Here is a 22,729-nt window from a genome sequence, read left to right on the forward strand (position 1 = left end):
GGCAAATATACCAGAAACTACACCTACCATGCAGACTCTCACTTCAGAGTCAGTGGTGCAGTTCAAAACCATCTTGAAATAAGAATACCATAAAACATGCAGAATCAGCAAAAAGTTTGTTGGGATTGTTCAGTGGAACCTTAGGCATTGTTTAAAATACTCAGGGAGATTAAGGCATTCCTTAAGCTCACATATAAACTGACGATCGTAGGTGATGATCCTTACTTGCTGATCCTAATGAAGTGAATGTTATGTTCAGGCTTGTATTAAAACATGGCCTCCTTGAAGCAACAGATATATATATGAGTTGCTTTAGGCAGTGATTTTTCTCCCCCAACCTGTCACAAAGCATTTTAGTTAAACTGATATTAATTGGAGTAACAGATTCAGAATTTGGATATGTGCCCTTGCAAGGATAGCTGAATGCCTTTCCAGTCCAATGAACATGTTACCAGATCTGTCTGTTTTGGCCTTTTAAAGCAGAATCAGATGTGTATGGTGCATGAACTGGAATCATGTGAATTCTTGACACTTTGGGATGCTTTTCTTAGGTTAACAGTGAATTTGGCTTGAAATATGCTTACTTGTAGCTCAGAGGATTTGGAGTTAATTATTGTTAAAAATCATGGTAGTAAGAAGTCCAAAATCTTTGGTTGCATTGAAATATTTTGTGAACTGCTTTGGACAAATTGTCTTCCAGCTGTTCCGGAGTTTGTAAACAGGCTTTGTCACCTACTTAAGTGTATATTTAAAATGGATAAATGAACTATCAAGAATTAGCTTAACCTTACAGCCAGTAAATACTAAATAAATAACATACTCTTTTTTCATACATTTTTACTGATGCATGCACTTATATGATGAAATACGATGTTTGGAGAGCAAAAACTTCCAAAATATTACTTTTCAATAGAATATGCAATCATTTAACAAATACTCTTCCATTTGTGTGCTCTGTAGAAGAAGATTCCACACTGGATCTAGAATTAAAGACAAAGAGATATGAATTTAAAATCCCTATTTTCATCTGTTTGTCTTGTTTTTAGGAAGAATAACATTTTGGTAATCCCACGGTCCTGGAAGCTGTTTAAAAATACCCAGACTCTGAACAGTCCTGTTGAATTAGTAACTCTGGAGTGCCAGAAGCAATATTGGCTTTTGAAATGGAAACTGAGATAATCTAAAAACATAGCACTGTTCTGATATTATTACATGCAGTTACTGATTTTCTCTGTAAGTAATAATATTTCAATTTTCAACAAAGGTATTAATAAGGTGCCATTGTTCACATTATGAGTAAACCAAGGACATAATCGATTGGAATAGGATGTAGTCCCTCATTTTTCTACTAGGTACTATCAATCTTTGCAGCTCTGAGTTTATACTGTGAAAAAGGAAGCAATTAAAAAACAGAAAACGTTATCTCTGTTTAATTTGTGACAATAGGGATTAGTAACAAAAAGGATGCTTTGATTAAGTCAGAAGTTTATCATCATTCATTTGGTTGCTGACTCCCAAACTATCATTTAGCCTTTTATTTCTGTGAATAAGCTCACACAAAATTAAGGCAGGGAGAATTTAGTAAATAGCCTGTGTTTTCTCTTAGTTTTATTACACTACATTTCGTTGTGACTGTTTTTTGGTTTGCACTTCCCTATTTTTAATTTCTACATATATGTGCATTGAAATAATGACTGGAAGGGGTAACCTCTAAAACTGTAGCAAGAGTTGTTCAAGGTTCTGATTCTGGCACTGTATTACTGTCGTGACAACATGACTGGGGAGCCTGTGTCATAGGACAGATCCAGGAATGCATTAAGACTGATAGTAGGGAGGTCTGAATAGTCCTTTACCCTTCTTTGTGAATTAATTCTGAAAGCATGTTAAATTACTGGTGTTCAGGATAAATCAGTTACCAGGATAGAAATGATGCACAGGCTGAATAGATGCACAGTTGAATTATGCTGATTTCATAGGAAATGTAATTTTACCTTGAATCAAACATCCACAGTTTTAAATGTTCTTTGATCAATTAAACATATATTTTAAAATAATTCCTTTGCTAAGTTTAGGTGACAGAGTAAGTTTCCAGTTTTGCTGAAGGTTTTTGTCTGAATAAGGTGTTTCCAAAAATCTCTCAGTTCATTGTCAGTTTGAGAACTACTTATGCAGAGTAGATTGTAAATAATCCAGGAGGTGATAATTCTTTAGAAAACTCAAAATCTAGCAGTCTTCATTTTGTTAACCAGTTGTTTTTGTCATTCATTTTTACAATGATCTTAATGATAAGCTAATGTGATTATCACTTAATAGTATTGGTTTTTCTTATTTAACTGTAGCCTTTTGTCATGTCTGACTTTATCTGACTTTTGTAACAAGAACTGGTCTGAATTGGTAGTTGACTTCTCCAGATATGAACTAGCTACTAAATATGCTTCAGAAGGGTCTTGTTTGTCACTCTACTCAGCATGCATCTCTGCATTCCTCATGTAAGTTCTCATTGATACCTGTGAATAATATCTGCAAATAATATTGATCTGAAATCTCATTATGAAGCCAAACCTGTTACACGCTCACTTTGAGAACTGAGAGTATTTATATCTACAGCTGTATTTACATTTTTCATACCTTTATCAGTACACAACTGAAAGGATGTTTACTCTGATAAGTAGTGGGGCGTCAGGATCTGCTGTTTTAGTACAAGTTCAATTTACATGTAGGTTTAGAGCAACTACTATATATGTACACTTATGATCGCAAGGTTGAAGAATTAGTCAGCTCTTGCTAATGTGCAAGAAAAGAAGAAAAACAAGGGAAGAAATAAAAAGGAGGAAAAAATAGAATTAATTCGCTAAGTAAATTATAGTATATAGAAGTCTTTAAGATAATGTCTTTTGTAAGTTCTCTGCCAAACTCTCATGTCATAGCCCTTGGAAATTTTATGACTATGCAAACAGAATGAATACCATAAGTATACTCTCATGTTTTGGAATTATTAACAGCTTCAGAATAGTCAAATAGAAGACCATATCTCACCTTTTAAAAAAGGTAGCGTTCTGTTGATTTAGTGCATTGAAATGGGCAATGAAAGGTCTGAGTCGTGCAGAGTAGGAATCGGGAACTGGCTGGGTAGTGCTGGCGTGCAGCTGTGAGCAGCTTGAGGCTGCTGGGGAACTTCAGCTTTAAGAACTTGCTGTGTGTTGGGTTAACAATAGGTAATTGGAAAACAATGGTCTGCCAATGAGCTGCAAGCTACAACTAATCGGATCTCCTCTATGAAAGAAAAACAATGACATGTCTATTCAATTCAGTGGGAAAAGTCCTGGTTCACTTGGATCCAGACCAAATAAAAATATAAGCAAATCACTGGTAGCTCACTTTTGAAAAGGAGACAGATTTCACTTCAAAATTACATCTAATCTAAGAAAGATAACGGAGTTCCTTGCAGCTGCAGTCTGTATTCTCCACACTGTTTATTACTTGATGCTACCATAACGTTTTTTACTATTTATTTTCTTGGAAGTCTCAATATCATATATTGAAAATGCATGGAAACTTATTAGAAGGTGGACAGGTTAGAATAGTATATGAACGACTACATGGAAAAATGAATAAGGAAAGTAATTTTAATATTGAGGCTAGGACTGGACCAGTTTAACAAATACGAATAAATGTACTAGTAATGTATTCTAAATGCACTGAAGACTGTATTTCTATGAATCCAATTTAGAAAGTAATATCCAAACTCAAAAAGCATCTACAATTTTAAATATATGTATGCATATGGAAAGCGATTTGAATGCTTAGTTATTACCTTTAAAGTGATATACTGAAACATATTTTAAAATATTTTCATAAAACTTTTCTAAAAAAGGAAGAAATAAAAAGAGGTCAATTAAAAATTCTATAAAACTGTTCTGTAGTACCATGCACCGATGTTATTTATAGTGTTGTGATTGGTGCATCAAGCTGCAGCTCTCTGAACTGAGTCTTCCACTTGTTCCTCCCATCCTTCCACCCTTTTCTGAATTGGTGATAAAGATAATTTAGTAATGATATAAGAGGAATTACATCCTTTGGAAAACATATATCTTTCTGCACTGGGAAAAAAATCCCAGTTGATGAATATCTTAAGTCATTTAATCACTTGTGTTTTTTCAGCAAACTCACCAGAAACACCATTAATGCCAAGACTAAGTTATGTGAAGATTGATGCCGTGTACTTGAAGGGTTCTTAAGAGATCTCCTTGTGAACACATAAAGATAATTACTTTTAGGTGGGGGAGGGGGGGTAAAAATGATGAAGGGGACAGATTTGGAGTTATTTTGTTATTTTTTGAAAGACCTTTTAAAAAACAATGGCAGATCAGGTAAACAGAAAATTGTTCTGTTCTGCAGGTGCACCAAGTAGCCATTTATTACAGAGCATGTAGAAAGTAGTACACAATGTCTCCTTATGCTAAACAAGTGCAATATAAGCTCTTTCATCATCCTTTTGGAATTCTTGAAATGCATAAAAACATTTAATTTCTGAATGTTTTTCTATCTGTAGAGTATTCCAGATATTTTCTGTACTATGCACTGCTACTATATAATTATATACATATTTGGATTGGAAGACTAAGAATTCAGGTAGCGAGTTTCTTAGAATCATAGAACCACTTAAGTTGGTAAAGACCTTCAAGATCATGAAGTGCAATGGTCAACACCCGACATTCTGAGTCCCATCACTAAACCATATACCTTAATGCAATGTCTGTGCGTCCTCTAAATACCTCCCCAGGGATGGGATCTCCAAATGGTAGGATGATTAATACATGTAGAAACATGTCCTGATGTTACACTCATATCTTAGTTAAAAGCATTTGAAAAACAGATCTGATATGAGATTGTGCAAGGTTCTTTATTTTTGTTTGCACCAATATTCTTAACTGCAAGAAATTCTGGATTTTTCAGCTCATTTCTATGATGAAGAGAAGTTTTTGGCTTGTTCCTGAATGCTGGTCTTCTCCCTCATGAAAGAGTTGTGTATGCAAAACATGACACACAAAACTTGCTTCTCTCAGTCTCATCTTAGGCAAGAAATCCGCTTTGTGAAGGGAAGGACAGATTACTCTTCTTGTGAGATGTAGCCTTTGAGTGAGCTCATCCCAGGCTACTGCTGCAAGGGTTTACTCAGCGATTTTGAATTTTCAGTGAAGATCCATTAAGTGATGTCCTGAAGCATTTGTGTCATATTGGAGTACTGGAAAAAGGGTTTCTGGGTTCCCAACATGAACTAGAGCCTTTCTGAATGCTCCCCATTCATTTATTAATAGGTCTGTTATGGATTTCAAAGATCTGAACTTGGAAATTCTAACTTTTTAATTGGTAGAATCACCACTTTTAGAGCTACAGCTGGGTGCTGTTTTAATATCTACTGAACGGCTTTTCTGTGGACTGTTTACCAGTAACTGAAGTTAGTGGAGAATAAGAACTGGAATCACATCCAGGAGAGGACCCAGGACATACAGACAGCTCTAGGGTGTTCTTCCCTGGTTTTTGAATTGTGTTGCTTGGAAATGTTAAGGCACGAGTTCACCACATTCTGCAATTCATTATTTAGAGCATTCTTAATCCTGCATGCTAAATAGTTAATACCTATATTAATAATAATATCTTAATATCTAACTTAATAGATAACATTTTCATTTTGACTAACGAATAATAGTGCGGAAAATGGTAAATTAATTCCCAAGAAGTGAATGAGATTTCCACGCATATTTGCGGTATTACAGTGCCATGGCTTACTATTTTCAACCAAAAATGTGTTTTGTATTAGCCTGTGTTTGTATGTAATGTTCTTGTTATACAGTCTCACAGCAGGGATGAATTAGTTTGTACTGCAAAACAGTGGTTAAGCAAGCTCTGTTAGTCTCTGGGAAAAAGAAAGATTGCAGTGGCTAATTGTGTAGCTTGGTTACATGTGAAAATTGTAGATTTTTGAAGTCTAGAAACACAGATTCCGAAAATCAAAATACAAAGGTTAAGTATGCACTCTAAAATATTAAACTTTTAAAACTGCATTCATTCTTTTTAAGAATATGGATAATAGTTGCTTTTTGCAGCTGTCCTTTAATGATACCAGACGTGGTTTCCATCTGGAATTTGACCCACCGGTCGTCTTTTGAAATACCTTTTTGGAGGCAGAATTCAAATAATAGAAACCCATCAGATCAAAGATGTACAGTCACATAAAAGATGAAGGCATAAAGTTCATTAACTGCATTGATGAAATTATATATTTTTCAGATCCATCATAACGTACAAAATTAAACTTAATGCCATCTGGATTTTGCTACCTGATGAGCTTGCTATTACATGGAGCAGCATTATGTTGCTCTAAAATGCCTGTTTGTTATACTACTGTGATAATTCGATGGTAGCAATCCATGGCCCACAGAAGGTAACTTAGAAAAGTCCACTTTGCATACTATGAAGGTCATTTAAAAAAACTCCAGGCTTGTAGAAAAGCAGCACAGAGATGCCATCTAGCAGTAACTCCTAGAAATTTCCTAGTGGTTATTCGTTCTTTTAAGATGCTACATTTGTATGTAGGAGAAAGGAAAGATATTGTATTGAAAGCCTTTTACTAAAGTTGTTTTCCTGCTGAATACCTAATCACCCAGCTGGAAATAAAAAATTACTGAAACACACTGTGATGAATAATTACATATTGTTGTTGGTTTTTTTTTCCCCATATAAATACAGAATAAAGTCAGAATCTAATCAACAGACGTGACATTTTAATAAGTGTCTTAAAATTGATATTCTACAATTAGCATTATAAGTGTTTACAGTTTAGCAGTAGTGAGCTTGTTAAAGGAGAATTGCCAGAGCTGGCCAATATTCTTTATCAGAAAAAGAAGTGAAATACAAAAGCAAGGGCAATAAATGGTTACTGTTGAAATAAAATTTTAATGTATCAGATATTGGACAATAAACTCTACTTTTTTGGGGTTACATATACTGCTGTAAGATGATGATTCCTAAATACTTTACAATTGTAGGTAATGCACTAAGTTTAGCAAAAAAGCCCTGTCATAATAAGACTACCTGTGAACAACAGTCTTAAGAGTCAGTGTTAGCCTAATACTAAATAAAAGTTTGGGATTTTTTGGAGGCAAAAATTTTTAAGTAATTGATCACTTAAATTATTACTTGAATAATAATAATAATGCAGGTCATAAATAGGGAATATATTGTATATACTCTTAAATATCAGAGACAATTTATTTTCATAAGCTGAGTGGTTTGTGAATGTCAAGGGCATGAAAAAGTTGTACATCTGGCCATGGGCGTATTGAATGTGCTTTGGAGAAGTGAAGTGAACTTCTCCTTGTTTCCTGTGACTAATTTCGCATGATACATTTGCTTCCAAACCTACAGGGCAGAAAATTGTTATTCCATTTAGCATAAAGTAAGATAAATAACTGAGCATTACTTCGATTTCTAAAGTGATTTCCATTGCAGCTTGTATTTATTTGCTAAAAAACAAAAAATCCTATCACAAAACCAGAAGCAACAATATTAGTCATAAGACCACAGATGGATAATTTTTCAAAGAAATGTGAAATCCGATGTTCATAGTCAACAAAACTAAATTATCATCTGCCATGTGACACCTTAAATGGTAAATGTGCTGTAGTATCTTAGCCAAGGATGTGAGTAACCATTTCATCTCTCATTTATTTTATTTCTGAAAACCCTGTTTAGCTCCAATAAACAGCAGACTTTGACTAAGGGCTCACGTTTTACATATTCTTAAGGACTTTAGATCTTTCTGGCTCATGGCTTCTTTGAAGAGCTAAAAGGGCCTGCAATTAGCATTTTAATATCCCCAAAAATCTCTCACCTCATGATAAATAAAAGGCCTTTCTAATGCCCTTTGGACAGTAAACCATGCCAAAAAGGACTAGAAGAAAAGTCTGAAAGATAAGTGATCAGACTGGTTGTGGTGGCTCATCCTGATTTTTCAGTGCTGGTCAGTGACAGATGCATAAGATGGAGCATGTCTTCCCACTGTTATTTTGGGACATTGCTCTGACACCTGAAGTAAGCAGATTTCTGCCAGCTGAAGCTGGTCTTCTTTATCAGTGTTTCAGTCTTCGGTGGACAGCCACCAAATTGTGTTTTTGTTTTTCTGCTTTCAGGCAGTCTCTTTAATAGATCTGAGTGCAACTGATGATAGAAAAATGACTGGGGAAGCCTGCGATTATAGTAATGTGCCCATGTGTTCCTGTTGACGTGGATCTCCCGTGTGTTGCCTGGTAAGTCTCTGCAGAACACAACAATAGGTGGTACTGTTGGTAGCTGCAGTTCAAAACCATGTAGGTGTAATTTTTTATGAACTGATGCTATTAATTCTGTATCACCTCCTGCTTTTGTTATATTTCACTGTATTTTATAGATAGAAAAGCAATATAAATAGTGCAGCTGTAGATCAGATTGCCACTGAATTGCTTCTTAAGTTCTATAATGTATATATATATATTTAACTGGAATACTTTTTCTATATTGTTGCAATTTCTGTCCATCTTTTCATTTAATTAGTTCCTTTATTTAGAAGGAGAAAAAACCATCAGAAATGGAAAGTACTGTTTTGTGTGGTCATCTGGTACCGAAATGGTATCATTAAATGTCATTCACTAGCATGTTACAGATCATGGCAGCACGGCATGGGCTGCTGGGGAATTGCAACACTCTAAGAACATTTCTTCTCTCTTTTTTTTCTTTATGATGCTCATGTGTATCAGACTGCATGACACAGATGAAGGTGAAGTTCTAAGTTATATAGCACCACAGCCATCTGCGGGCCCAGCGAGTTTTATTCCCCAGTGCTGCAAGCGCCGTGCTGCAGTTCTCTTTTCCAATGATTTCATCTAAACCCACCCTCCCTGTCAGGCTGCACGGCCAAGACACTCATTGTTAGCGTTATTTCAACACTAGATTCGATCTTTTGGCGACCCGAACGCGTTTGACAACAACGCAACTCGGCGATGCTCGGGAGCAGAGCTCCACAGCGGGCTCCTGACGTGCCCACGCCCCGCGCTCCCCAGTACGAATCGACTTCCCCCCGCAGCCCTGCCGAGTTGCTGCCGCTACAGCCGCCGGGCGCCGCTTTGCGGCCGTGCCTCGGCCCGGGCCCGCAGCTGCCCTGCGTCTCAAAACGCGGCCGGCAGCCGGGGCGGGCCCGGCGGTGCGGAGCCGCCGCAGCTTGGGCCGCGCCCCCGATGTCCCCGGAGCTGTCCAGCGCGGGCGGCCAAGGGTGCGCAGCCGCCTTCCCCCGCGAGACTCAGCCGAGCCGCACCGGCTGCCGCCCGCTCCGCCGGGCTGGGTCAGGCGCCGACCGCGGCGCCCGGCCGCCTCCTACCTTGGAAGGATCGAGGCCGGCCAGCAAGGACAGCAGCAGGAGGTTGAGGATGCCGGCGGGCGCCCGCATCCTGATCCCGGGGCTGCCTCTTCGCGCCGCTGCCCTCGGTCATTCACTCCGCTCTCCTTGCGGAGACCGCGCCGGCAGCCGCGCTCTGCAGCCCACCCGCCGGAGCCCGAGTGGAAGCGGCGGCGGCCGCCCGGGGGACGCTCATTCCGTAGGCAGCCGCGGCGCGGGGAGGGCGGGCGAGGACGGCGCTGCCGAAGCGGCTCTGCTGCCCCGGCCCGCCCCGCCCAGCTTGAAGCCCCGGGAGGCGGTGGGATGGGCGGGGGTGTGACATCACCGTCGATGGTGGTGGAGATGCGCTAGTGGGCTGAGGGGTTGAGGCGCCGTCCCTGCGTGTCTCAGGGCGGCTCTCCGAGACCTTGTGTGCCAACCCAGCATTATTTCCTTGCGGGGCTTGGCAGCAGCTCTCAGCTCTGTTGAGCGAGAGTGCTGCTGGGCTCCGTGCTCTTGCTAAGTGCAGGCAGGGTCGTGCAGCTTCTCCAATGCACCTGGCGTCCCCGGGCTGGGCACTGGTTAAAGCAAGGGCAGGCCATGCTGGGGAGTGCTGGGTGCTGCCACGTGGAAGAGCGACAGTAAGAGGACCTGGACTCTGTAGGGGGCTCTCGCCCTTTCTGCCTCAGGCTGTTTCTCGTCTAGTCAGTGAGCCAGTGCTTGGTGTGGGGAAGAAGCCACTCCTCCACCTACCTTGAAGGGACATCTGCGTCCCTTTGCTGCTGAGCTGCAGAGGTAAAGCCTGTAGAGATCAAGGTCAGAGGAATTGAGGGGCCAAGGAGTCTATTAGATGCTTTCCTGAGGACATGTGATAAGCAGTCACCCAAGTTTCCTTTATTCTGTTTGGGCACACAAACTTGTGCCACACTTTTGCCAGCCAAGACTCTGGGTGTGCACTTCGGAGTTGCTCTTCCATCACGGTGGATAGGGAATATAAGGCAGGGTTGAGAATTGGTTTCCTCAGGGTTGTATGGTCTGCGTAGCTGAGTATGGCTAGAATGTCAGTCATGCTTTTAACAGCACCTGCCTGTTGGCGTTGCAAAAGCACGGTAAAAGTTAAATTAATTTACCTCGTGGGACTCAAGTTTCTGATCTACTGTCAGAGTAATTTTAGATTTCACATGTTACCATTTCTCAAAAATGCTGGGGTATGTATGAAAGCAACTACTCTTCAGTTCTGCCTACATGCTGCCTCTTAGTGGCTGCTGAAGGACTTTTCCTATGGTTGTTACTGCTGTTGATTAAATATCTGTTTAATGAGGTAACATCTGATTTTTTTTATATTTTATTTTATTTTATTTTTTAAGTTCTGGTTTGTCTAGAGAATTAAAGCCTAGCTGATCACCAGGAAAATGACTCTCTTTGCTCTTTTTATCCTAATTCTGGACCAAGAAACATGTCTACTCTCTGTCCTCACAGCTCTATCCTAAAGCTGTGATTCTAAATGGTATCATGAACCTAACAGCATTTAGTGTTTTATTTAAAAGAGCACTGAGTTCTGGATATAAAGTAGGATTTTCTAGCTTTTATTAAAGTGTATACCATGTTTCTAGTTTTCAACAGTAGCAGCCTTTCTCTCCACCCAAACTAACCAGAGTGTCGTTTAAATACACAGCAAAAACAGGAACTGTAAGAGCTCATCCTGTTTAGGAGGTTGGCACATTTCTATTACTTGGAGCTCCCTGGCAAGATAAAGTTCTCATTCCGTATTTTTTAATCACAGTGTGATTGGATTATCATTCTTCTCCCTGTAAGAATTTGAAGGCTTCTTTTTCATCGTCCCACAAAGGGAGAGAAAGAAACAGCTGCTAACTGGGTATGGAGTTACTGTGCAGAGAATAGAAATAATAAGTAGGTAGAGGGTTATTGGCTGCATCTCTATTGCTTTGGTTTGATTTGATTTTATGCTTGGTTTGATTTGGTATTTTCAGTTGTGGTTGTAGGAAGTGAAATGAAGAGAAATTCAGTTTATATTAGGATTAGGTGAAAGAGGAGTGAAGGGAATCTGATTGAGGGAAAATAATAAGATGGATATGTAATTCTTTTTTTTTTTTAGTGTTGATTAGATTAGGTTAAGTTCTCTGGTGTCTAGCTTTTCCTTGTGTATTTAAAAAAGCAGTGCTGAAAAAATGTTTTAGAAAAATGTTTTATTGACTGCTCTAGAGGTGATTACATTTTTGGGGGAGAACTTGTCTGTGAAGAATAACACGCTTTATATTAGTGTACTGAAAATACTTAGTTTGTACTTTTGAAGAACTGTAATGCTAGTGCTATTTCCAAGGAGATTATTGGCAAAGCTGGTGTGGAGGTACACTGTAGATGCAAGTACCTGTTAATCAGCATAATTTTTTTACAGGGTTCTGTGAAATGTATAGAGTTGTACAAGACAGAAACATAGAAATAGTGCATAAAGTAGGCAGGTTTAATGGAGAACCAGTGAGTTGTGTGCTTTTTAAGAAAACATTATTTCCCTCTTAAAAAGTGGTCTGTATTTACAATTTGCTTTTGTTGAAATTTGATTTCAATTTTAGTTTCTGTAGGTACTCTCCTAGTAAGTTATCCCTGGGTATTTAGAATTCATGCAAAGATTTCATTCTGTGGAAACATAAGTTGCATTAATGCTAATATAAATATTTTTAAATATTAACGTTAAGGGATTCAGTTTGCTTTGTTTTTCTTTCAGCTATCACTTTTTTTTTTTTATATTGAGGTCTTTGTTTATGCATTAGAAAACAAATTAGTAGAATAAATCCCCTTTCTGTCTTTTTATAAGTAAACATCATCTTTCCTTTAGAGCACCATATGGCTCTGGTCTTTTCAGATTTTAAATCAGTTACATTTAAATATAAATTACTGCATAAATAGAAATAAAAACATATAATTAAAGATCACAACAGAGTGAAATGTTAGAATGGCATTCTTTGTGGATGCAACAAAATATGTGAAAAATTCAGAGATACTTATGAGCCAGAAGTGCTTACCCTAGAACATTATGGAATTCTGCTTATTACTTTCTAATATTTTTTTCTCTCCAATGTGAACAAGTCCCATAGAATATATCTCAACAGAGTAAATTTAAAGTATACTTTTGGGTACATGTGAATTTTGCCCCTATAAATGTCATAGTACTTGAAGGTAATCATAGGGATTATCACAGCCTTACAAAAGGCCATAAGGATGGCAAATGTATGATTCTTTATGGAGTTTCTATTGTTAAAATTGTATGATCACAGAGGATGAGTGAAACCTGGGGAACTACAGTTGAAATATGCTTTACTTCAGAATTGTAGTGTAGATAGTAAAATATTGTCAGTGCGTTAACAGAAATATGAGCTGGCTTATAAGCTTTGAAAATGAAGAGGGTACAAATGCTTAATATGAATAGAAACAATATTTTTATAGTATAAAATATTCATCATTTATAATTGCATTAATGCCATATTTTAAAAGTGAATATTACATTTTAAAATACATATTTTGCAGCTTGTGAAGTTACAGTTGAAGTCAGATTAAGTAGTAGATGAACATAAAATTAATTCCACAGTTAAACCTTAGTAATCTAGAATGTTTTAATATTAAATATTTCTCTTTAAGTTAAGTGGTGGGTGATCAGAAGATTAATTCCATGGCTGCATCTTAGGAATGTCTGTAAAGTTTTAGCATTAAATACTTCTCATAATTTAGAACATAAATAACTTTGAAAATAGATACTGTAAAAGTAGTAATGGCAGAGCTGTATGATGTGTAATCACTGTTCAGTACTACTTTCAATTCTATAAACCCTTATATGCAAGGAAAGCTAATTTCAGACTCATTGCATGTATACAGATAGACATTTACTGACCTAAGTGTATTTTTTACCAACTTTATGAAGAATTTATTACCAGCAGTAGAAAACAACATAGCATTATGTATCGTGCAGTATTTGTGACTGTCCCATATAGCTGAGAAAGATGCTTATAAGGTATCTCCTCTCTTTTTTTTTTTTTTTTTTTTTTTTTTTTTTTCCCCTCAGGAGATAAGGAGATAGAGCTGGTCTTTGTAAAAGCGTGAAAGCTTTTTTTTTTTTTTTAAATTGGAGGTGAGCTTTTAAAATCAGGGTAATGCTGAGGCTTGACTGTGAATTTCCTGGCTCTCATCTGCACTGCATGAGCATTCACGTGAATTTCATGGTCTTTTTGAATACACCTGAGCTCCAGTTGTTAAGTAGTGAACTAAAAATATAAGCTTTAATGAATGCTCTGGGATAGTGTCAGTTTTCATTTTAAAGCTGTGGGTCAAAGAAACGTTAGGTGCTACCAATTATCTTATAAAAGCAAAAGACTGCCTTTGTTTAACTTGTGAAATAAGCTACGAATGAGGGGTTTGGTATCGTATTTCTTGGAAGACTCTATGCAGTTTTTCTTTCGGAGTAGTTAAAATTTCTTGCTGTTATATTCAGCAGATGGCAGCATACATGTTAGCTGGCTGGGTATCTGCTCATATCTTTAAGGTGCCATGTCATATTGACCAGCAGAGTAATTACTTTGTTAATGCTTTCAAGGTCATTCATACTGGAAACTTCGTCTTTCAATGTAAAAATATAATCTTTGCTCTGAAGAGGCACTCACTGCAGTTAGGAATTAGTGGGGAATTATGTCACTTTATTCCCAGAATACAACTGTATTGGAAGAAGGAAAATGTTTAAAACCAGAGTGAAATTCTGGATCCCAGCATTTAAAACACTACATTGCATGTTCTCAAAGCACTACCATGATCAGGGCCTGAAGAATAGGTCCTGCAAAGTCATGCAAAATACTATGCCATAACCAAACAAATGTTTCTGTGTTACTTTTTAATAGTGATGTCCTTTGAATTAAGTCATTTTTTAGGTAATGCTGGATCCAATGTAGTGTAGCTGCTATACTATCAACCTCTGAATAAGATCAATGAAAGTGTATGATAACTGCTTAAGACAATTTGCCACGACAGGCAGTTTGTCTTCACTCTCCTCCTCCTCTTTAAATAATTTTCTGTGTCAAAAAAAAAAAAGATATTTGTTTACACCTTGATTTGTATGATTTGCACTTCTGCACTTGTATGGAGTCAACCTTGTCTTCTACTAAGTTCTTATTGCTTTGTAAAGACAACTGGATTTCTTCAGAAGATTGATGAGCTTGATGATTGTGGTGCTCAAATAAAAATGCAAACCTAGTACTGTAAAGGTCTCTGAAAATGAAGGAGGAAGTGTGTAGGTGTAAAATCTGTATCCTAAACATTACATATCTATAAAGTGTTAATGTATCTCTTCCAGCTAAGTTGATATATTGGACAACAAAGAAAGGTAGCAGAAGAATTAACTTCTAATGAGCTTGATTTTATTTACATTATTTTTTGAATTTCACATTTGCTTTTTTATTTTACTATGCTCTGTAAACTTTTTTTCTGTAGTATGGAAATTGAAGATTGATATTGATAGTGAAAGGATGAACTCAGAATGACTCTTTATTTCTTTTGAGTCAGGCTTTCTTCTTGCAATATTCGTGGAAGAGTATGTGGACAATGCTGATGAATTTCTGGTCAGCAAGATATAAATCGATTTTATAAGCTCAATGTTGTGTAAAGAATAATAAAAAAAATACAAGATTGGGAGGGACCTCAAAAGATGATGAAGTCCAACCTTTCATGGGAAAAGGGAGCTTAGAAGAATTATCTAGCACCTCGCCAATTGCATCCTGAAAGCAGTGTGTGTGTGCATATACAACTTCAGTGCTCTCTTTGCAATTCACGCTGTTTCTATCCCAGTATTTGCAATCAGTATTAAAATGCATCTTTGAAATGGGAGACATAGCGAGTTTTCTTGTAATATGCGAATTTTTGATCTGCCACTGACCTCATAGTTGTGTGAAGAAAAAATGATTGAGAGAGTTATGAAAATCTCTTTGTAACTTACTGCACTGCTGCTATCATTGCATAATAAATATTTAAATTTACAAGAGAAAAAGCTGAGACTGCTGGAATTTCTATTTCATAGCCAATTGACATTTTTGGCATTTACTTCAGAACATATCAAACTTTATAAAAAACATACAAAAGTACATTTCAGAAACAGGTACAATTTTATACTATTATTGATATCTTTGAGAATTTCTGAAGGTATTTTTTTAAGTAGCTCATGGGAACTTCATATCATTAAGAACTTGCCTTTAATTCCTTAATTTTAAAGTGAAGATTGTCATGCTAATAATGCTTCTCAGATAAAGTTCTGTGTGAAAAGATCAGAAATAGCTCAAATGGCTTCTTCTCTGTAATGTTTTGAAAGAAGCTATTATATTATACAGTGCTTTAAATACTAACCTTGGAAGGAATATTAGATATGAAAAAATAACTTGACGTTAACTTGACTGTGAAAGTACAGTTAATACTGTGCATTATACTTTTTAATTTTTTTATATTTTTGAGAAAAATGTATATTGAGCTTCAGTGATTTGGCTACTATTGATAGAAAATTGACAAAGCTCACTCTTTTTCTTGACATCTGGATTGATTTTTTAAAAATGTTAAAAATATTTCCTATCTTCAGAGATTTAATGAAAACTTCCAATGAATTAAGTCATCAGCAGAAAATTAAGTTATGAAGCAACATGTTGACTAGACTAGTATATGTGCTTTGTTCCTTTAGATTCTATAGAAATGTTGCTATATTCTGAAATATAATTTTGCAAAGAATTATCCTCTACCTAAATGAAATTGGCAGGCATTCCACAAATTTTTGTTTAAAAACCATGAACTAGAGGCTCTTGATTTTCTTATTCAGTCTTCAAAAAAGGGGAATTTTTTTTTTTTGCCTAAATAGATTTAGAAAATAAATCACTTGAAATAACTGACACTAAAAAATAAAAACTCCTTAAAACCATCCTCATTCAGTCAAATCTTTAAAGAAATAGTGCTAAAAGTTTTTTAACAGTCTTGCTTTTTTCCCAAAGTGTTAAATTATAACTTTTAAAACATGTGCTCAGGATTCTAATGTGGCTTGAATCTTCAGTTCTACGAGAGTTGATTAATACAAGAAGATCAAAGCAGTATCAAAGGCACTCATCTAAGAGTAAAATCAAGTGTAGCAATGGGTGCTTTTTCAAGATGCTTTACATGAGATAACAAAGATTTACAAAAATGGCACAGCTATTGAGGCTAGCAAAGGAAGGTATTAAAAGTACTTAAGTAAAATTTTGCTATTAGTATTTTAGTGGACTTCAGAATATAGGCTTGGGCTGGTTGAACACTTCCTGTGAAAATTATTAGTCTGTATTGCAAATATATAGGTCTTACATGCATAGAAGACCAAATTAAACAGTTTTCATGGTTTTGGCATGCAGTTTTCAATCTTTGTCGGGAAAAAATACTGCTGCTTTTTTTTTTTTTTTTTTTTTTTTTTTTTTTTTTTTTTTTTTTTTTTTTTTTTTTTTAATTAAGAGAATTTCAGAATATTACTTGGAAGGAAATCTTTCCTGTTAGTCCTGACCTAGTCCATTATAGACTTTTTTAAACTTTGGAATGGTAATGTAGAAGGCATTTACACTGTAGATATTTATTATTATATGTGTGTTTATATATGTGTGTGTATATATATATATGTATACAGTTAGACTGTATCACTCATGTAGATGGGAAAATTCTGACTTTACTCAAATCTTACTCTTTATTTGTGGTAATTGCATACCACCCAGTATTTAGTTGTTTAAAAAGAGCTAGTTTTGTCTTCTGGGTTCTTTTCTAGGCTCAGGCTTAGTTCTAAAGCTAGTACATTGGGAACAATAAGGCTGAATCAACCTGCTTTTAAGAACTTAGGGATAATTTATAGTAGAGGAAAAACAGTGGGGTGCACAGATCACAGACCTCATTTTGCTCCTTCTGTTCATTTCAGAAAGATAGTTGCTGGAAAAATGTTGTTTCCAATCAGTCTTGTGCTGTCTGTACTGTGTTTATTCACAATTTATATGTGTGCAAGGTCAGATACAATCTAGTTAGTGTAGTGGCCTCTACACTTCATTTATTTATGTATGTTTTTATTGGTGTGGTACTCCTTCAAATCACAGCAGTCTAGATCACTGCAAGTTAATAAGAGATTAAATTGAAATCTCCTTACTTGTATTTGCTTGGCTCTCTAAGTGCAGCATCTCATCTTGTGCAGACCAGGAGTAATTTTTATGCCAGATTAAATACTCTAAATATAGACAGCATACGAAAACTAAGCTAACAGGAACTTATGATCGCAAACAAAATGGAAAGTTAAGCACAAAAGGTATCCATTAGGTTAAATATTTAGCCTTAGGACCTTTGCATTAGCAGACATGGTAACAATTCATACACTTATTCTTCTGTAGATGCTTAGTGGCCCTAGGGGTGCCAAATTTTAGCTCATGAGTTGTTTGCAATTATGAAGCAGCTCAGATTGAGAGGTGATTGAGAGGTGCCCTGTACTTGGCACTGGTGAGCCACATTTAGAGTAGTATGCTCAGTTTTGGGCCTCTTGCTAGAAGACATCAAAGCCCTGGAATGTGTCCAGAAAATGGCAGCAAAGCTGGTGAGGGATCTGGAGCACAAGCCTTTTGAAGAGCAGCTGAGAAATCTGGGATTGTTTAGTCTGGAGGAGCTCAGGGGAGACTTATTGCCCTCTACAACTCCCTGAGAGGAAGTTGTGATGAAGTGGTGGTTGGCCTCTTCTCCCGGGTAACTAGTGATAGCATAAGAGGGATTGGCCTCAAGTTCTACCAGGGCAGGTTCAGATTGGATATTAGGAAGAATTTTTTCTCTCAAAGAGTGGTTAGACTTTGGAACTGTTTGCCCAGGGAAGTGGTGAAATCAGTCTTCCTAAAGGTGTTTAAAGAGAGAGTAGATGTAGTAGTTAGGGACATGGTTTAGTGGGCAATATTGCTGGTAGGTGGGTGATTGGACTAGATAATCTTGGAAGTCTTTTCCAACTTTTATGATTCTATGGTCTGTTGCTTTTTCCAGTTGTGTTATATATGAATCACTGCAGGGCTGTGCTAGTGTGGGATCTGCTAAATATTATGAATTCCTATTTAGAAAAAAACTGGTCAGGAGAAGTTTTGTATGTAAATAAAAAAAAACAAAACAACCCACATCTCAGTCTAGCAGCTAAGAAAAAGTGACAACAATAGTAAAAATGCTGTGTACATATTTCACTGAAAGCATTTAGGTGTATAAATCCAGGGGGATGCTTTTTATGATGAAATCCAGTCAAGAATTAAAGCTGATAAACACTAAAAGACTAAAAGTGTAAAAATGTTTCCTGTATGAAAACAGCAAAGTGTTTGCCAATGAAGAAAATTTAATACTTTTGATCAATAATTGAACTACTGCTGGGTCTTTTTTGTTTGTTTGTTCAGATTTGTAAAATTTCACTGAAATTCTTAGAAACCAACTTGTCTCACTCTGGGTTAAGACACAGCTCAAAACTAAAATCTCCTTGTTTAGATGTACATAAAAATGCCTATCTGTTACCCTTGCCAGTTTGATATTAACCCTCTAGAAGCACAAGCAGACTAGGAATCCTGCCCAATGTCCCTTGTTATACATTCAATATGATGGTGGGAACAAAGATAAAGTGAGAAAAAAAATCAACTCCATTATTATGTGAAAGCAATAACCTAAAAACAAGTCTGTCTTTTATTTATTAAATGCTTGTCTTAACAGCTCCATAACCACAAAGGAAATATCTTTCATTTAAGGCACTATAGAGAGAGTACTATCTGAACAGGGCTTATTGCTTACTATCCTTCATAAAAAAATGTGGCTTTTAATGAAATATGCATAAAAGTCATTTCTGATTTGTGACCTACATAATCATACCTGTCCTGAGAGGCTTGGTTCAAAAATTATTCTATTCCAAATAATTAAATTCCTCTTTTGTATTATTTCTCATTTATTCAATATTCTTCTAAAAAATAAAACTCCCACAATGGTTTTTAGCATTCAGCCTTTCAGATTTATGAACTATTTTTATGCTAATACTGTTCTGTAAGACAAAACTCCTTGATCAATTGCCAGGTAATTGTTTCATTCTTTTCCCAGCATCCTGCTAATTCAGCACATTAACTTATTTTAAATTGAGGAACTTCATTATGCAGAAAATTCCTTTTACTTATTCCCATGAACATTAACAGTATTTTATAGAAACAATTATTTAAACATAATCATTTCACCTCCCTTCATCTCCTTTTGTTTTTTTTTTTTTTTTTTTTTTTGGTGCATGAAAATAAAATGTTCCAAAACAAAGAAGGGACAAACTAGAAAAATTAAAGAAGCTTACGGTCATAAAAATTATTCCCTAAAGTTCAAGACTTTTAATTAGAAATAAGAAAGCTCTATGATAATTATTTGAGAAGCTTGAAAGTGATTTCAATATACTTTTAGGAAAAAAAGTAGTACAGATTTCTGCTTGTCTGCAGGGAAATATTACATCTGAACCAAATTGGAGTTGCACATACAGTGAGAATGTAATAATAGCAACTAAAAAGAAGTGATTCAGGTAGTAATTTTTTCAGGTTGAAATATAAAAGAGACTGCAACAAATCTCTTGCTGTTTCAATAGTGACTGAAGAGTGCATTATAATTTGTCAGGTTGGAATGCGGTTAAAACTATATGGACATAAGAAATTTTTGCAAGGAAAGAGAACTTTCAAATTCTGGTCTATTGAAAACTTAGGTTCTGCTACACTTATTTCACTAGTACTGAAATGAGTTTGACCCTTGTTTACATGTTTAAGCAGTCAGTCTAAGAAGGAATGCAATGACCTCTCAAAATTTACTATTCATTACTGTCAAATTTGGCAGTAATTTGTTCCATTGTAGCTAGAAAAAAAAGCGGCTTTTACACTGTCTATATTAATGAATCCTGGATCACTTTCCACTTGTGTTCATTATTTGTCATATTTACATTTCTTTATATGAGAAAAAAAATCATAGATGGTTAACATAATTATTCCTCTCGCATAATTAGATGAGAAGCAGATGTTTGGTGCTCAGTACTGCTAGCTGTATGCTGAGAGATGATGAACAGCTGCAGGCAAAAGGCTTTTTTTTTTTTTTTATTTGCTTAAATGTAAGTGTAATATAGTCATCCAAGCCTATAAATTATTATCCTGGAAAGGTAGTTCTAAAGTTCTTCTTTTTTTTAATTCTCAGACATGGTGCATGCCAGTACTTAATAGTAGTACAGATGTCTTGAATTTGTATAATAAGCTTAAATTCCCTACACTTAATACCAAACACTTACATGGTAATGAACATTTTTTTCTTTTTCTTTTTTTCCCCGAAATCAAGCTGCTTCTTAGCACTGCAAACAGAAACATTTCAGAGTTGGAAAGAAATTGTGGTATTCTTTGGTTGACATTTTCCTTGATGTAGGTTGCCGCAATTTAAATATTATACCTGTTGCACAGCTCCAGATGAAAGCTTGTCTTCCTAGCAAAAAAGCTATACCTATAAAAGTAGATATTTAGTTCATACCAATTGAATCCATATTTTCCCTAAAGCTCAGGATTTTCCTCTTATATAGCGTATTATGACTTTCTGTGCTGTTTTCAATTTCATATCCCTCCCCAGCCCAAATACAGTTTTGATCTAGTATGTTTGCCATTGATTGCTAATCATCTTTCATGAATGATTTTAAGATGATGTGTGTACATATGTATATGTATATGTAAGTATATGTATATGTATGTTTGTTTTATATATATATGTATATACACAAGATATTTACCATATCTTGTGTTTTATTTTTGAAAGACTAACACATCAGTATGGATGAAGACTTCTGATTTTCCTTGGTATTTTATTCTGTGTCAGATAGAATAGCATTGGAAGAAACAGAGTGCATCTCATAGAATAATAGAATTAGATTTGGAAGGCCATCCAGTCCAACTGCCTTGCAATGAACAGGGACATGCCACAGCTAGATCAGGTGACCCTGGGACTTATCCAGCCTCACGTTGAAAGTTTCCAGGGATGGGGCATCAACCACAACACTAGGTAACCTCTTCCAGTGTCTCACAACCCTCACTGTAAAATATGTTTTCCTTCTATCTGACCTAAATCTACCCTCTTTGAGCTTGAGATCTATCCTCTTTGAGCTTTTCCCTTGATAGCTACTGGTCATCTCACTTGGGGAAACGTTTTGAGGTGCAAGTTTTCTCAAATTCCTTCTTTCTCCCATTATCATTTACAGTTATTGAATGATTTTTTGATAATTGAAATGAAGAAGAAAAATAAGAAGTGTGATACAAAAACCCCACAACATTAGAAGAGTTGGATAAAATTATTTGTCACTGTTTTTAATGTACTCATTTCTTTGTAATTGATAGAAGTGTAGAACTAGATGGAAATATTTTTGATAGGACTATCAGGTCCAATGCCCACAAATGTAGGCTCAGACTGTAGGCACTGTAGGCACTCCTTTAAAAGAACCCATAGAATACTTATGCTGTGAATCAGCTGCCTGCAATGACACCAGTATGGTAGTAAAGATCAAAGATTGTAACTGAGCTACAAGAAGAGAATGTGAGGTCTAGGTGAACCTTGTGATTTTATGAAAATAGAGTAAATTCTTTTAAAAGCTGCCAGATGTGTTCATGCCCCACTGTATGAAGATGATGAGAGAAAGTTACTGTTCTGATGTGGAAAAGAAAATCCTTTATCTTGTGTTGCGTGTGCAGTCAAGAGCTATGTAGCAAAGTCAGTCTTTTTTTCTTTACCCTTGCCTACCGTTTATATCTCTTGTTTATATCCTGACATTGCTGAACAAACAATGGCCGTGGTAAGTTTAAAGGAATACCTGCTAATGATGAGATCATTTTCTTTAAAGTTCATTTGGAAGAAATAGTCTTCGGTCTAATGAAAGGAAAAACTTTTTTGAGTTTTTTAATCTTCCAAAATCTAGGACAACTGAAACTTTGTTGTTCCTAGCAACCTTGCAAGAACGTGAAGTGTGGCCCACAAATGCTTTTGTAGCTGTGAAAAGGAATAGCTTCATTACAGGTCTCAAGTCTAGACTAAAACAAAGAACAAACTTTGAGATATTGTTACATTTTGTAAAGTGTTGTATTCTTCATATGGAAATGTTAATTTTATTATGCAGTGATTTAAGAAGAGTTGTTTTATTTTTTCTGGGGCTTTTAAAGAATGTTTTCTAAGTAACAGATCCGTCCTTATAGAGAATGTTTTTTCTCCTTTCTGCCTTTCCAACGGTATTCTTGCGCA

The 22,729-nt window shown here is 36.2% G+C and overlaps 1 protein-coding gene across 1 annotated transcript in view; it reads right to left on the reverse strand.

Annotated features, from left to right (window-relative positions):
• Positions 1 to 9,481, reverse strand: part of OLFM3 (olfactomedin 3) — a gene marked incomplete at both ends in the record, with an annotated part of 47,696 nt that extends 38,215 nt beyond the window's left edge. The window contains one exon of the mRNA XM_079536059.1: positions 9,413 to 9,481. Coding sequence (XP_079392185.1) covers positions 9,413 to 9,481 — 69 coding nt within the window. The remainder of the gene's footprint in view (positions 1 to 9,412) is intronic.
• Between the last annotated feature and the right edge of the window lie 13,248 nt (positions 9,482 to 22,729).

Source organism: Tetrao urogallus (genome assembly GCF_951394365.1).
Source record: "Tetrao urogallus genome assembly, chromosome: 5".
NCBI lineage: Eukaryota > Metazoa > Chordata > Aves > Galliformes > Phasianidae > Tetrao > Tetrao urogallus.